Source organism: Bos mutus, chromosome 2, assembly GCF_027580195.1.
Source record: "Bos mutus isolate GX-2022 chromosome 2, NWIPB_WYAK_1.1, whole genome shotgun sequence".
Lineage (NCBI taxonomy): Eukaryota > Metazoa > Chordata > Mammalia > Artiodactyla > Bovidae > Bos > Bos mutus.
Window position 1 is genome coordinate 111,939,667 of NC_091618.1, and position 17,238 is coordinate 111,956,904.

Below are 17,238 nucleotides of genomic sequence, written 5' to 3' on the forward strand. Positions count from 1 at the left end.
AGGCCCACTTGACTTCACGTTCCAACATGTCTGACTCTGAGTGAGAGACTGCACTGTCGTGGTCATCCGGATCATTAAGAACTTTTTTGTACAGTTGTTTTGTGTATTCTTTCACGGTTCACTTATTGCTGAAGCCTGGCCTGGAGAATTTGAGCATTACTTTACTAGCGTGTGCGATGAGTGGAGTTGTGCGGTAGTTTGAGCATTCTTTGGCATTGCCTTTCTTTGGGATTGGAATGAAAACTGACCTTTTCCAGTCCTTTGGCCTCTGCTGAGTTTTCCAAATTTGCTGGCATATTGAGTGCAGCACTTTCACAGCATCATCTTTTAGGATTGGAAATAGCTCAACTGGAATTCCATCACCTCCACTAGCTTTGTTCGTAGTGATGCTTCGTAAGGACCACTTGACTTTGCATTCCAGGATGTCTTGCTCTGGGTTGGTGATCACACCATTGTGATTATCTGGGTTGTGAAGATCTTTTTGTATAGTTCTTCTGTGTATTCTTGCCACCTCTTCTTAATATCTTCTGCTTCTGTTAGGTCCATACCATTTCTGTCCTTTATTGTGCCCATCTTTGCATGAAAAATTCCCTTGGTATCTCTGATTATCTTGAAGATATCTCTAGTCTTTCCCATTATATTGTTTTCCTCTATTTCTTTGCACTCATCACTGAGGAAGGCTTTCTTATCTCTCCTTGCTATTCTTTGGAACTCTGCATTCAAATGGGTATATCTTTCCTTTTCTCCTTTGCCTTTCACTTCTCTTCTTTTCTCAGCTATTTGTAAGGCCTCCTCAGACAACCATTTTGCCTTTTGGCATTGCTTTTCCTTGGGGATGGTCTTGATCCCTGCCTCCTGTATAATGTCTCCAACCTCTGTTCATAGTTCTTCAGGCACTCTATCAGAAATAATCCCTTGAATCTATTTGTCACTTCCACTGTATAATCGTAAGGGATTTGATTTAGGTCATACCTGAATGGTCTAGTGGTTTTCCCTACTTTCTTCAATTTAAGTCTGAATGTGGCAATCAGGAGTTCATGGTCTGTGCCACAGTCAGCTCCCAGTCTTGTTTTTGCTGACTCTATGTAACTTCTCCATCTTTGGCTGCAAAGAATATAATCAGTATGATTTTGGTATTGACCATCTGATGATGTCCATGTGTAGAGTCTTCTCTTGTGTTGTTGGAATAGGGTGTTTGCTATGACAAGTGCGTTCTCTTGGCAAAACTCTATTAGCCTTTGCCCTGCTTCATTCTGTACTGCAAGGCCAAATTTGCCTGTTACTCCAGGTGTTTCTTGACTTCCTACTTTTGCGTTGCAGTCCCTTATAATGAAAAGGACATCTTTTTTGGGTGTTAGTTCTAGAAGGTCTTGTAGGTCTTTATAGAACCATTCATCTTCAGCTTCTTCAGTGTTACTGGTTGGGGCATAGACTTGGATTACTGTGATATTGAATGGTTTGCCTTGGAAACAAACAGAGATCATTCTGTTATTTTTGCGATTGCGTCCAAGTACTACCTTTCAGACTCTCTTGTTGACTATGATGGCCACTCCATTTCTTGTGTTTCTTGCCCACAGTGGTGAATGTAATGGTCATCTGAGTTAAATTCACCTATTGCAATCCATTTTAGTTTGCTGATTCCTAAAATGTTGATGTTCACTGTTGCCATTTCCTCTTTGTCCACTTCCAATTTGCCTTGATTCATGGACCTAACATTCCAGGTTCCTATGCATTATTGCTTTTTACAGCATTGGACTTTACTTCCATCACCAGTCACATCCACAACTGGGTGGTGTTTTTGCTTTGACTCCATCTCTTCATTCTTTCTGGAGTTACTTCTCCAGTGATCTCCAGTAGCATATTGGATACTGAATGATCTGGGGAGTTCATCTTTCACTGTTGTATCTTTTTGCCTTTTCATACTGTTCATGGGGTTCTCAAGGCAAGAATACTGAAGTGGTTTGCCATTCCCTTCTCCATTGGACCATATTTTGTCAGAACTCTCCACCATGACCCGTCCGTCTTGGGTGGCCCTACACGGCATGACTCATAGTTTCATTGAGTTAGACAAGGCTGTGGTCCATGTGATCAGATTGGTTAGTTTCCTGTGATTGTGGTTTTCAGTCTGTCTGCCCTCTGATGGAGAAGGGTAAGAGGCTTATGGAAGCTTCCTGATGGGAGAGATTGACTGAGAGGAAAGTTGGGTCTTGTTCTAATGTGCAGGGCCATGTTCAATCTTGAATCCAATTTTCTGTTGATGGGTGGGGCTGTGTTCCCTCCCTGTTATTTACCTGGGCCAAACTATGGTGAAGGTAGTGAAGATACGACCTTCTTTAAAAGGTCCCATGCATGCACTGCTACATTCATTGCCCCCAGCCCTGCATCAGGCCACTGCCAACCCACGCCTCTGCCAGAGACTCCTGAACACTTACAAGCAAATCTGGGTCAGTCTCTTGTGGAGTCAGTGCCCCTTTCTCCTGGGTCCTGGTACGCAGAAAGTTCTGTTTATGCCCTCCAAGAGTTTGTTTCCCAGTTCTGTGTAAGTTCTGGCAGCTCTGTGGTGGGGTTAATGGCAACCTCCTCCAAGAGGGGTTAAGTCATACCGAAGTCTGCTGCACCCAGAGCCCCTGCCCCTGTGGTAATCCACTGCTGACCCACACCTCCACGGGAGCCATTCAAACAGTTCTGCCTCATCTCTGTGGCATCTCTGGGTCCTGGTGTACGCAAGGTTTGTTTGAGCCCTCTGAGCGTTTCTGGCAGGTATGGGGTTTGATTCTAGATGCACTTTAGCCCCTCCTGCCGTCTTGCTGGAGCTTCTCCTTTGTTCTTAGACATTGTTTGTTTAGTAACTTTTTGAAACTAATTCTGTGAAGTCTATATTCTTTGTTGTGTGTGCTTTCTGGTTAGTGGTCAACTAATGATTGAACTGAAGTTTCCTTAAATGCCTTCGCCCAGTCTTTGTCAAGGGATTCTGTGTGCAGTTTGGAACACACCTTCAATGTTGAATCAGGTTGTTGACAATTCTCGACTTAGCCTTTACATTCCGCTTGTACAGAGCTTCAAGGTCAGGTGGAGGTGAATGCTTAGACTCTCTCAGGTTCTTACTAAACATGGCCGTGAGCATGAGCATGACCATCTAGGTTCCCTGATATCCTTGAGTTTTTCTAAGCACCTATGGACATCTCATTCCTTAGCTTTTCCGACTAAGTTTTTTGGGTAGCCTGTTATTTGCCTTAACTGTTGTAGACTGCCTCAGGCAGCCATCAAATTAATCAGTTACCTCTAATTGTCTTTGATAGGTGTTTCTGAGGATGGGGAGTAGGAGCATGCAAGACTTTTTGCATTAAGGAGCTCAGAATCAGGTCAAAGGTCAAAGAACGAGTGTTTCCAGTGGCTGTCAGACTGCTGGTTTCACTCTGATTGCAAGTTGTTGGTAGTGGGGATGGGAGGTCGGGAAAAGCCAAGTTAAAATACCGCAAAGCTCATTGTTGTTTTTCTTGAGTACATACTCCCCTTATTGCTACAAGCCTGTGGTTAATTTCCAGAGTTCTAACAATTTGTGCCTTTTTGCTTTGGTGCTTTGATGGGAGACTTTTTGGAGCTCCTTTCTCCACTGTTTCTGCTGACATTACTTCTGCTCTTCTTTTGAGAAGACTTAACGCATTGGAGAAGGAAATGGCAACCCACTCCAGTGTTCTTGCTAGGAGGATCCCAGGGACAGGGGAGCCTGCTGGGCTGCCATCTGTGGGGTCGCACAGAGTCGGACACGACTGAAGTGACTTAGCAGCAGCAGCAATGCTTATTCAAATTCCTGTTTCTTTGTGTCTGACCAGTTTTAAGTGAAGTTTAAGTTCTTCAGCTCTGTTGTGAAATTTCATAATGATGTGACCTGAAGTGGCCTTTTTGTACCCATTGAGCTGGGACTTTTAGAATTTCCACTGTTTCCTTGGTACTTTCTTCTTTTCTGTTTATCTTTCTGATAGTTATATTTCAAAAATTCTGGGCTTCATGAAATGGCCCTCTAATTTATTCTTATCTTTTCCTCTTATTTTTATGTCTTTAACTTTTCATTCTACTCTGAGATTTCTTGACTTTGAATTCCCAACTCTTATTGAATTTTTATTTCTATTATTATAAATTTCCCAGGAACTATTATTTTTATTATCTTTTCATAGCATTCTGTCCTGGTTTCTTCTTTTATCACTCTGAGGATAGTAATACTAGTTGCTTTTTAAAAAATTAATATGCCTCAGCTCTCTCCGACTAGTTCCTCTGAACTTTTTTCTATTTATCCCTCTTGGCTATTCATATAAAAGAATGGATCACAAATAAATATATGGCAGTATCATCTGTTAGCTAAAAAACTAATATGAATATGTCACTTTTTTCCAGTCCAGATGTTAATATGTGTATATTTTTTGGTTAGTTATGTGTCAGCTACTTGCCCATTAAGGTTTATTTGATTCAAAATAAGCCGCCTGTCTTCTGCTTTGGGACAACAGCTATGCTACAGCATGGTCTTTCTCATACCTTTTTCTGCTTCTGTTTCATGTGCTTTAGCATGCTGGTCTGCAGTTGCGTTCCATTACTTGTGGTCATCCATCACTGCATGGATCAGTATTCACTGAGCTCTTAGGCTCTCAGAGACTCGTTCTGTGCTGGTAGACAGGCTTTGCTAAGGGAGTCTGCCTGTTTGCTGTAAAGAAATGTTCATGATAACCCAGCAGTGACACACCTAGATATATACCTGCAAAGCTTGAAAACAGGTATTTAAGCAGTGAGTATTCATAGTAACATTAGTCACAACAGCCAAGAGCTAAAAACAACCCAGGTGTTCATCAGCTGAATAATAAATCAACAAAAATGTGGTATATAGTGGAATATTATTTGCCCATAAAAGGAGTGAGGTATTGGTGCATGCTACAACGTGAATGCTGCAACATTAAAAATATGTCGAGTAAAAAAAAACTAAACACAAAAGGCTGCACATTATATATGATTTCATTTATATGAAATGTCCAGAACAGACAAATATATAAGGACAAGAAATACATTAGTGGTTACTTAGTGTAATCAATAACGAGTCCCGGGTTTCTTTTTGAGGTAATGAAAATATTCTAAAATTGACTGGAGAAATGGTTGCACATACGTATGAATGCAGGCATACCTTGCCTTGTTTTACTTGATTGTGCTTTGCAGATACTGCATTTTTTACAAATGGAAGGTTTGTGGCAACCCTGCGTTGACCAAGTCTGTCAGTGTCGTTTTAACCAGCAGCATCCGCTCATTTCATTTCTCTGTGTCACATTTTGGCGATTCTTGCAATATTTCAAACTTTCTCATTATCATGTTTGTTATAGTGATCAATGATCTTTGATATTATTCTAATTGGTTTTTTGTTTTTTATTTTTAAATTAATGGATATGTACATTTTTTAGGCCTAATGCTTTGCACACTTAATAGACTACAGTATAAATGTAAACATAACTTTTATAGGTACTGGGAAACCAAAAAATTCAAATGAATAGCTTTATTGCAATATTTGCTTTTTTGTGGTGTCTGGAACTGAACTTGCACTATCTCAGAAGTATGCCTGTTTGTTAAAAAGCCACGGAGTTGTACACTGTTTTGAAAATTTCATTGTTTATGTATATTTGGCTGTGCTGAGTCTTAATTGCAGCACATGGCATGCAAACTGTTAGCTGCGGCATTTGGGATCTAGTTCCCTGGCCAGGAATTGAACCCAGGCCCCCTGCATTGGGAGCGTAGACTCTTAGCCACTGGCCCACCAGGGAAGCCCCTGAGTAGTACACTTTAAACGGGTGGATAGTATGGTATGTGAATTATATTTTCATCAAGCTGTTTTAAAAAAGCAAAGCTCATAAGGGTCTTAAACAGACTGTTCCAGAAGTGTTTGTAAATGGTCTTAGCTGCATTAGGCTCTACCTCTTCAAATCCAGTTTGCATGACTCATCTACCCTTGTTAGCTCTTTATATAGAGCTTTGAACCCCATCACTTACTGTAGACTTTCAGGATCAAAGCCTGGAATTTTTTTCCCCATTCTTTTCGCTGTTCAAATTACTGACATTTTTAACTTATTATACCTCTGCTAAGTTAGAATTTTTTTTTCTAACTTACAAGTCTAACTGCTCTTTCAGACTTGTGTTTGGTCCATTTGCAGTAAGTGACATAAGTATTAGCACCACATATCTGATAAATTAAAACTTACACATCTTGGTTCATTCACTGTTGGCAATTTTTTTTTTTACACACCTGACCTTGAAAAAGCTGTTGTATAAGAAACTTCGGGAGCTATGGGTGAGTTCAAGGTTAGTAAATTTCCTGCCTTCAGAACTGTCATCAGGTTAGTAATGATTCATTTCCCTTGGACCTGAAAATCCACATACATTAGCCAGGGAGCCTAGTGTTATGAGAAACAGGACATTAGGGATGGCAGGTCTCGGTTGGATGACATTGAGAAGTGGTGGTTTCATGCACCAAGGAGAAAACTTTAAAAGTAATCGGCCAACTTCTCTTCCTCCGCCTTCCTGTTGACATGACTCCACACCACCCTCCACTTTCACAATCTCTTCCCTTTCGCTTGGCATAGTCTTGTGTTTCTATGATTCTCACATTTTTCTTCAAATAGTCTTCAGAGGTTTTTAAATTTCCACATCTCTTTTACAATATATTTGTCATCAGAGTGCCGTTCTTGTCTTGAAGATACACAGACCAAATGTCTGTCTCTCTATTTCTCCCTCCTTCCCTTTTCCCCAAAGAACTCAGGTTCTCTGGTATAAGATCTGTTAACAAGTTTCGTGGAAACACCTTTGACCACTTTAAAAACTGGCCTCAGGTTTGGTTGCAATGTATTATTACATTTTTGGCTACAGAGCAAAAGCAGTTACCTTTATCATTCTTTAACTATGCTCCTATGGCTTAGATGACCCCTTTACTTCTAATGAGATGACACTTTTCAAAGGCCCCTTTGGCCTTTCTGTTCCACTCTGCTTTTGTCCTACCGTCCCATGGCTAGAAATCACTTCTTGTGTCGTATCTGCTGGATTGCTGTACTGCTTCTGGCCAGAAGGTTAAGGAAAATCGCTAAGTATTTATTGAACTGTACCTTCTTATCTTAGTATCTATTCTAATTTGTTTTTTATTTAATATTTGTAGAACCACGCTTCTGATTCATGTTACCAATAAATATGTAGCAGAGCATTAAATTGAAGGATGAATAATTAACAAATTGATGCATTTCAGAAAATACCCAGAGCCCTTTATTCACCTTACTAAAATAAAGCTCTTCACATGGCTTTGAATTCATAGCCAAGAACAATTTCAAGCATAATGCTACATACAAGTTCCTAATAATGTTCTTGTGTATTTTTATACTGTAATTATCTAATTATAGACATATCAGAGGCAAGTCTTCAAATGGCATTTCAAAGCAGATTTTTATTTTAAAAATTAAAATATCTGTGAATTTCTGTTGTGAGAGTAATATATATGTGTGTGTGTATGTACACACACACACAGTTTTTTGACTCAACTGACATGAGTTTGAGCAAGCTCCGGGAGTTGGTAATGGACAGGGAAGCCTGGTGTGCTGCAGTCAATGGGGTTGCAAAGAGTTGGACACAACTGAGCAAGTGACTGAGCTGAACTGAAAGTTTTTGAGACTATAAAAACTCAACTATATGTTGTTAGTGAGCAACTAACACTATAAGCCATTCAAATTGACTTTTTATTATATATAATTCAGTATGGTTTTTATCTATATGTCAATACGTTAAAAGCAGGTTTGTTTGAATATCACAACCATGTTAATATTATAGATAGTAGAATCAATTTAGATTTTGTGACTAGAAAATGGCTATAGTAGATTAGAAGATAAAGCTATACAATGTGTTGTTGCTGTGTGGTTGCGAAGTCATGTCCAGCACTTTGTGATCCCATGGACTGCAGCACACCAGGTTCCTCTGTCCTCCACTGTCTCCTGGAGTTTGCTCAAGTTCATGTCCATTGAGTTGGTGATGCCATCCAATCATCTCATCATCTGCCTCCCCCTTCTCCTGTCCTCAGTCTTTCTGAGCACCCATATCTTTTTCTGAGTTGACTCTTCGCCTCAGGTGGCCAAAGTATTGGAGCTTCAGCACCAGTCCTTCCAGTGAATATTCAGGGTTGATTTCCTTTAGGAATGATTGGCTTGATCTCCTTGCAGTCCAAAAGACTCTCAAGACAAGCTAGGAAAATATGTTCCATGTTAATTGAAGAAAAACCTAATGAAGACAATCTGTAAATAAATTACCAAATTCAGTATAGCATATGATTTGAGTTGGAAAAGAACGTAAGAACAATACAAAGAACTATGTCCTTTATAACTCACCAGAAAGTTGTCTGGGAGACTATGCTGTGAAATTAGTTGTAGATGAGACTCTTAAAACACAATGAAATGGTTCTATTTTTTCCTCCCTGAAAATGAAAATTGTATTTTTTTTACCATAATAGAAATAATTGTGGAAAACAATTAAGAAACTAAAGCCCCTAAAGAAGGAAATCACTTATAATTCCATTGAAATAGAATTATATTTCAGTATAGACTTCTGTCATTTTTATGGAATTAGAATGTTATAAATGCTTCTCCATCTTTTTGCTACTTAACAATATTTTATGACCATCCCATGCCAATACATACTAATATTTAATGGCAAAATAGTATTCTATTTTAGAATGTATATTAGTTTGATTAAATAGCCCGTTTAGGTGGTAATCCAGTTTTAGCTGTTCTACGCAGTGCTATGATGGATATTCTCATACATACTTTGCATGCTTTTCTCATAATTTTCTTAAGATAAGCATTAAGGGTCAAAGGGTACACGCATGTTTAATCAGATTGCCAAACTGCCTGCCAGAGAGGAATTACAAATTTGTTGTTATCCAAGATAAGCTAAACCTCTTCCCCATTGTGCGCTGCATCATTAGTGTACTGCAGGAATTACACAAAACCACCGCATTGAAAGCAGGCTTCACGGGGGTCTCGGTGGTAGAGCATCCGCCTGCCAACCCAGGAGTCAAAAGAGATGCGGGTTTGATCCCTGGGCTGGGAAGATCCCCTGGAGAAGGAAATGGTAACCCACTCCAGTATTCTTACCCAGAGAAGCCCATGGACAGGGAAGCCTGGCAAGCTACAGTCCATGGGGTTGCAAAAGAGTCAAACATGATTTAGTCACTAAACAACAGCATTGAAAATCTATATCGCAGTGGAGTTCTTTATATCTTAAAGTTCCATGTATTAGAGGGATTAAGTCCAGCAGTGGGGGAAATGTTTATGTTTGTAACTTGGATCGCATGGTATTCATTTTGAAAAGCAGGGCTCGTCAGCCACAGTTAAATGGTGACACAGCATGAATGGGTATTTTGCTGTTTCTGGGACTTGGTCACAGGGCATAATCCTCTCTCTCCCTAGATGAGTGACCGAGGAGGTGGTGTTCCTCTGAGGAAAATCGACCGACTCTTTAACTACATGTACTCCACTGCACCCCGGCCTCGTGTAGAGACGTCCCGAGCAGTGCCCCTGGTATGTGATCAAAAAGCCGTGAAGTGGGTTTGTGTGACTTGCCAAAAAAGAGGTTACCACATAAATCAGTTAAGCCATTGTGTGGGGTTCACAAACAGGATGAAGGAAAGCTATTAGAGAAAAACAGCAACAAAACCTTCCCCTAAATTTATAGTTTTTGAAATGCTTTTTTTAAAAATGATGAGTTTTAGAGTTCTTATTGCCAAGCTTGATAGTGGTGTGTCAGTAGTTTCCATGTGGTAAACCACATTTTGATAAACTGTTATTAATGTGAAGTCTAAATTACCAGCTGTACTAGTATCTGGTCAACACTGATTGAATCTCTAGTAATTTTTTTTTTCCCCTCAAGTACTTGTAATTAGAAAGACTACATATTTGAGGCTCAGAAGTGATACTAGAGTTCTAATCAATTTAATCGCCTGTGGCTCAAATAACAGTTGTGTTGATGGTTTAAAAAAAAAAAAAATCAGGCACCTCTTTTCAGGTTAATAAGATTAGCTTTTGAATGGACTCAGTCCTGGTCCTCCAACCCCCAGAAAAGTGCTTTGCCAAATCTCTCACCCAAATCTCTCGTTGCTCGAGGCTTTGAAGGTTCTCTGGCACATACCCTGGAGTTATTTTGTAGTGTGATGAAAAACAGTCTAAGATGGGTTTATTTTAGACTCTTTCCTAGGGAGTCACTGCAAGGACTTCATTCAAACTGCACAGCACATTCTAGTTAAACAGCACAGATTCTGTAACTATAGCTGCAATACGGTTCATGTCTTACCAAACCTTTTAAATGATTGCTCTAGTTGAGATATGGGTAGGCATCCATGTGCCCGAGGACAGAAAAGGTCAAATAAACTTGAGTATCTTCTTAGATTCCAGTTTTACTGTAAGTGGAGAAAAGGGATATGCTCCTTTTGTAATAAACAAATTTCGTAGAATTTTTGTGGAGAGCAGCATAGCGTACTCATCCAGACTCTAAACTGTTCCATTCTCAGCTCTACCACACCCTAGCTGTTCAGCCTTGGGAATAGTATTGACCCCTCAGTACCACAATTTCCCCAGCCTTGAAGATTGAGTTATTGTGAAGATTGAGTTAATATATGTAAACACATTTTTTAATAGTACCTGGCGCGTAGTAAATGCTGTGTAAGAGTTGTTTGCAAGATTTATGTGAATTTTTAAGAAAAACAGGAGGGTTGACATGACACAGGCTGCCCACACACCTACACAGCCTTCCTGAGGGTAAGCCTGTGGTGGTTGAGCTTTCACAGAGCTATTATGACCCCTGCTATTATGACCCCTTTGTAAGGGGACCAGTAAGCAAGCACTGGGGCAGCCATCCGGTCATGCTGATTACTGAGCTGCCTTCACGTGGGTGCCTTCAGGTGCGCATCTGCAGGGACGGAATGTCTTCATGCCGTAAGCCATTCAAAGAGGACTATCCACATTTCCCTCTTCCTCGTCAGTTATCCAGTTTTGTTCTTTCCAAGTCTCTGACCAGCCAGCCCATTTGCCGCTGCCCATGGGCCATGTAGGTGTTCCAGTTCGATTTCCACCCACTGGTAGGATTTGCTTTCAGTCCTGTCTTTTGGGCTTGGCCCCGAGAGAGGCTGTGGTGACAGGGCAGTCCATGTTTGGCTGGTGGGGGACACTGTGCAGACCCAGCAGTGGGCCAAGCCCACGATGTTAGTTAGCATTAGTTAAAGAAAGTTAGTTTCTTCTAACTACTTACAGGGAAGCCTGAGGGGTCCACAGGCGTGTGGCTGAGGGAGAGGCAGTGATGAAGTAGATTGGGTACTACGGGATCCTGAGCCACCTGCTCGTGCAGAAGTGGAACCAGTTAATGTACCCGTCAGAGTCTCACTTGGAAAGAGATAGTTCAAATTATGATAATTCATGAAAGGCTTATCTATAAAGAGACAAATTACAGAAAGAGGGATGGGATAGTACAGGAATCCAGGCTAGCAGCAGCAGAGCTGTCACCACCTGACTCAGGGAAGAGAAGTCAGCAGAACCCGGAAGGGAGTGTTAGAGAGCAGCTGCTTACTCCCCAGGGCCTAGCCTGCCCAGGAGCAGGGGATGATGACCCTGAATGGCTCCCTGCAGACTCCTGCTGGGCTCCCCATCGGCTAGACACATAAGCAGAGGCCACAGAAGTCTGCTCCCGTCAACTCAGGCCAGCCTCCCAGGACAAGGGGAAATGTGGAGAATGGGTAGTTTATTTGGAGGGGCAAACAGAAACTCTGGTTTAAAAAGTCAAGTAAAAATGGTGGCAGTAGGTAAGGCCAGAGCCTGAATTTGTTACTAGCACCGATTCCTGAATCAACATACACTCTTCACTAAACTATTATATGAAATATCATTAAACACCTGAGTTGGTGATAAAAAAAATTTTTTTTTTTACACTTATCCAAATGTTCTGCTTCATATTAAAGAACTGATAGGATTTATCCAGGTAAAGGCTATTCCAGATACCGGGAACAGAATGAGCAAAGACACAGCTTCAGCTGGACTGGAAAGTGGGAGGCACACACCTGGTCTTGTTGCATCTTGCGAGCTCTCTTTTAGAAGCTTGGATTTTTATCTCAAGGCAATGGGTTGGAGATGGTGAGGGTTGGTGGGTGTTGGGGTGCTTTGAAGATTTCTAAGTGGGGGAGATGACCTGTCATTGAGTATTAAGAGAGTTGACCTATTAGGGATCTCTCCAGGTTCAGGACTCAGGCTGAGTATGGTATTCATGGTATGAAGTCGTGAGATGCATCTGTGAGGTTGCCACCAGGTCTTTCTACTCTTGCTCCTGAAAGAGAGAACATGTTTTAAATGATATCGCCGAAGCAGTATAGGGATACTCTGGAGCAGGCCAGTAAAGAAGAGAGAAGCATCCTCTTTCTAGACCCCCACAGGTTGTTTTACAGGAAAAAGGAATTTCAAATGACCAGAGGGAAGCCGTCTAATACAGTGCTCAGCTAGGCTGCAGCTTGATCACTTTCACTACTTAAGTACTAACGGGTCTTTTAGATGCAGGCCCTGATAGCCCTGGGATACTCCAGTACCATTTATTTTAATTAGAGAAGTATTTCAGTGTGTGGGTTTCTGAATAAAATTTCATTTTTTCTCAAACAGGCTGGTTTTGGTTATGGATTGCCCATATCACGCCTTTATGCGCAGTATTTCCAAGGAGATCTAAAGCTCTATTCCCTAGAGGGCTATGGGACAGATGCAGTCATTTACATTAAGGTAAAGACCATAGTCTTCTGGACTTACTGGTACTTCTGGGACTTTTTGATTGTAAGATACCAGTATTTAACTGTAATGAGACTTTCTTCTACCTCATGCTATTAAAATACAAACATCTGTGTTTTCTCTTTTTTTTAAACAAGGATCTCATCTGTTTTGACAAATGATCTCTTTGTGGGAAAGAAATGCCCTTACCCATAGTGATCAGGACTATGATTGTTAGTAGAAGAAAAACTGGGTTAAAGTGGGCAGTCAAAAAGTTATGTTAAAATTAAATTTGTAGTTTAAGATACATGAATGGACGTTGATTGACCAGTCTTTGATATACTTGCTAAGGCCCTTCATTTGCATATGGGTCTTCAGATTGAAGTTTTAATTGTCTTTCTTACAGAAGCTATACCTACAGTACATTGTTTTGGTTTCTTTAATCAAAGAAACAGCCAAGTGCATAATCATTACTGATTTTTATGCAGTTCTTACAGTTGTCTTCTCTTTTTTGACAGCAGTTTTTATATAACTTTCCTTCACGAGTCCTTATGAAACGTCATCTTAGTTTTCAGAGAACCTTCCCCCCACACCACCCCTACATTTTTGTGTGCTTTGTTAAAAGCAATATTTAGATTAAATTACAGGGACAGATTTAAATATACTAACAAATTTAGGAACAGTTACAGGGGACCCTTGGTAGGCATATAGCTCACCTGGTGGAAGCAGACTTACCTGGGATGTTCCATGTGTTTATCTGACACATCAGTGTCTATTACAGGGACAGAAGGCCCTCAGCCCCACCAGCGTGCTGCATTGGTTCAGCCGTGGACTGGTGGAGGTGCCTCCGTTTTTAGTGACTCTAGTTACTCTTATTCTGGCCACTAGATGGCACCTATTTGATAGGAAATGCTGAAGACTACATTAGAAAAAGTAAATTTGTCTGAGAATGTTGTTCTTTGAAGATAAAAGTTTTCTTTCTCAACCATCTCATTTGTGAGGAACTTAAAAATATTGCCTTCATGTTGCCTTTTTTATCATCAAATATAATGTTTTTATTTGTTTTGTTATAGATCAAGGGGTTATGGCAGTTCTGGCATAAAAAAAATATAAGTATAGGTGAAAGATTTTTAGCTGCATTTTGGAAAAAAATAGAGTACAGGAGGTCTTACAGAATAATTAAAAATATTCTGTGTAATATTTTTATTATTTCCTCGGGTAAGAAAGGAGGATCTTGAGGCTGCGGGTGTATGGGGTTTGCCCGCAGCTGATTAGCTAATGTGACAGAACTTGGGAAAAGATCTTTGACTTATTGCTCCTTAATTATGCATTTTATGAGAAACAATAGGATATGCCAGTGGATGATTTGTATTAGTTCAGTGTGTTACAATTTTTTAGCTTAAAATTATACTTTTCTTGTAGTGATGAAATATTTTAAAATCCTCTGAATCAAAGTGTTTGCTTTCTTTCCTAAATGAAACATTTGTACAACTGACATAAATTTGATATTTTTATATATGAAACAACCCCCCCAACACACAGAATTAAATATTAAATTAAAATATCCTTCCTTACCATTACTGGAATTAAACTTCTAGTTTAATATTTTCTGCATCTTAGGGAATACCTTTTGCTTAAAGTTGAAATCTTAACAACATATCCTAATTTGAAGATAATGAGGAACATAGTTTATCTCAGTGATACCCAGGAAGCCGAAATAGAACAGTGACTTAATGGCGATAATGTTGGAAACATGAAATTACAGTCTGCCCTCTATATCCCCGAGTTCTGCATCCATAGATCCAAGCATGAATCAAAAATATTTGAAGAAAAAAAATACCAGAACGTTGCAAAAAGCAAAACTTGCTTTTCTTGCACATCAGCAACTATTTACATATTTATTGTATTTGTATAGCATTTACATTGTATTAGCTATTGTAGTTAATCTTGAGGTGATTTAAAATCTGCAGGAGGATGTGTGTAGATGATATGCAGATACTGCAGCATTTTATATACGGGACTTGAGCATCGGCAGATTTTGGTATCCAGTGGGGTTGGGAGTGATGCCGAGGGTCAGCTGTGCATGATGTGGAAATCACATATGCTATAACTAAAATTGGTGACTTTAATGGTAGGAAAAGACACAGGCTCAAGCCCAGATTTCATTAAGTGCTTTTACATTACATATATTAAGGTACCTGTGTGAATTTTTGTGCTTTTACACTTAACTGACTTTTTAAACTTCTGTTGAAAATGAACTTCTGTTGATCAGATTTTATAAGAATGTCTATGACACTGTGTAAAACTCAAAACCAGCAACTTCTAGGCTGGTTAGAGAATACTGCATGCAATAAACTCAACATGCACGCTAAGCAGTTGCCATAAGCTTTTAGTAAGTAACACGTTTCAGATGTGTGCTCTAGTTTAAAATGTATGTAGATAGTTTTATGATTGATAAAATACAAATCCAATATAGAGTATGGTTTAATTTGTAGTAAAACTTTTTGCCATTGTAGATTTTTCTCAAATAATAGATTCCCCAAAAAGTGCCTGACTTAGTTCCTGCTTTTCCTCCCAGGCTCTGTCAACAGAATCGATAGAAAGACTCCCGGTGTATAACAAAGCGGCCTGGAAGCATTACAACACCAACCACGAGGCTGACGACTGGTGTGTCCCCAGCAGAGAGCCAAAAGACATGACGACATTCCGCAGTGCCTAGACGCACTGGGACCCCTGGGAAAATCCGGATGTGGCTTTTTATTAAATTTGGAAGGGGTGGTATCAGAACTACGTTATACCAAATACTTCATGCGTCGTGTTCGCAGTTAACTATTTGGATAGGTAGCATAGGTGGAAGATTAATTTCATTTACACTTGTTGAATCTCGTAAAGGACGAAGTTGTACCTATTTTACACCTATATTTTCACAGTTAACTGAACATATTTTTAAGCAACAGTAGTTTTGGTCAACTTTCTCTTTACGATAGACTTCAGAAGCGTGAAAGTCTGCATTTCTACAGGAAGCTGTGTGGTTGTTTTTTAAAAAATACTTTTATGTCTGCTAGAAACAGTTCCTTAATACTGAGTAGCCGGTTAGCCATCTTTCTGTTTTAGAGGAGTTCTGCCAGATTTTATTTAGTAACGACAAATGCGATACGAATGATCCTTAGACTGCGATTAAGGCAGCAAAAAGGCACCCTGTAAGTGTACAGCCAGCCACCTTTCAGCATCTACATGCATTGTCTTCACTCTGAAGTTAATTCATCATTTTTTAATTTTATTGCAAAGGATTGTAATGACTAGTTTCCTACGGAGTTAAGCCAAGATCATGGGCAGCCTACTTTGAATGTGCTTATGATTAATGCAGTGGGAAATTTTTGTACTAAAAACAACCAGCTGCTAAAATTCTAGATTGAATTTAAGAAATTGAGGGCAGAACATTGAGTCCTAGAAACTATACTAATGATTGTTGAGATTACCTGGGGGAGCTTTTGAGAAGGTTTTTCTGGGTCTTACTCTAGACATACAGAATCAGACTATAGCCGTAGCCCAGAAATCTCAATTTTTACAACACTTCCTAGATGAGTCTGATGCCTTGCCTAGTTAGAAAATCACACTTTTAAAGTGAGTAATGAAGATACCACATTTGCTAAAGCAACAGATCTGTAGGTTTTGGTTTTCATCTATGGAAAGGTCAGACTTCTGGACTCTAAGAGACACAAAATGTTGCAATTAGAAGCATAATTAGAAGCAGGAGACAGGTTGACAACAGGAGGAGAGTCACGGAACCAAAGGTTTAAAACCATAAATGCACAAGTATTGACGAAAAACATGTTATAAAACTTATCTATCTATACTTCCTCAGGATATCTATACTTCCTCAGGAAAGAAAGTCACCTTGGGCTTATCACAAAAATCATTTGCATTCATATGGTAATTTGTAATATACAAATTTTTGGTATATCTGGTATATAATGATAACTCTGTCAGGCTTAAGAAATACCAAATAGGTGGTATCACCTTCGTTTTGAGACTCAGAGTATGGCTCAAAGCTGCCCCGATAGAGTCAGGTCTCAAGCAGTATCTGCCAATCACTGTCAGCCACCTAGCCAAGGAGACCAGGATGCCGCGAGACTTAAGTTGTTAGTCTTCCCTCATCTTTTAAGCTGACAGGGAAATATATTGAGAATAAATTTTAAAGTAAGATTTTAAATGTTTAGAGAACAGCTATAATACTTAAATGGGGAAATTTATCTGGAAAATACAAGTTGAGACACCTCATTCTCCAAAGGGTTATGTAAGCTTAACAATTCTACACAAATTTGTAAATGGGAAGGGACGTTAAAGGGCTGTTAGCCCTGGACCCTCAGGTAAGAAGGAGGATCTTGAGGCTGCGGGTGTATGGGGTTTGCCCGGGGCTGATTAGCTAATGTGACCTATTACT

General features: G+C 39.8%; 1 protein-coding gene across 1 annotated transcript in view; it reads left to right on the forward strand.

Moving 5' to 3' along the window:
- Nucleotides 1–15,828, forward strand: part of PDK1 (pyruvate dehydrogenase kinase 1) — a 40,125-nt gene extending 24,297 nt beyond the window's left edge. The window contains exons 9-11 of the mRNA XM_005887567.2: nt 9,471–9,581; nt 12,696–12,809; nt 15,373–15,828. Of these exons, the coding sequence (XP_005887629.2) occupies nt 9,471–9,581; nt 12,696–12,809; nt 15,373–15,513 (366 nt within the window). The 3' untranslated portion in view covers nt 15,514–15,828. The remainder of the gene's footprint in view (nt 1–9,470; nt 9,582–12,695; nt 12,810–15,372) is intronic.
- Nucleotides 15,829–17,238: the final 1,410 nt, after the last annotated feature.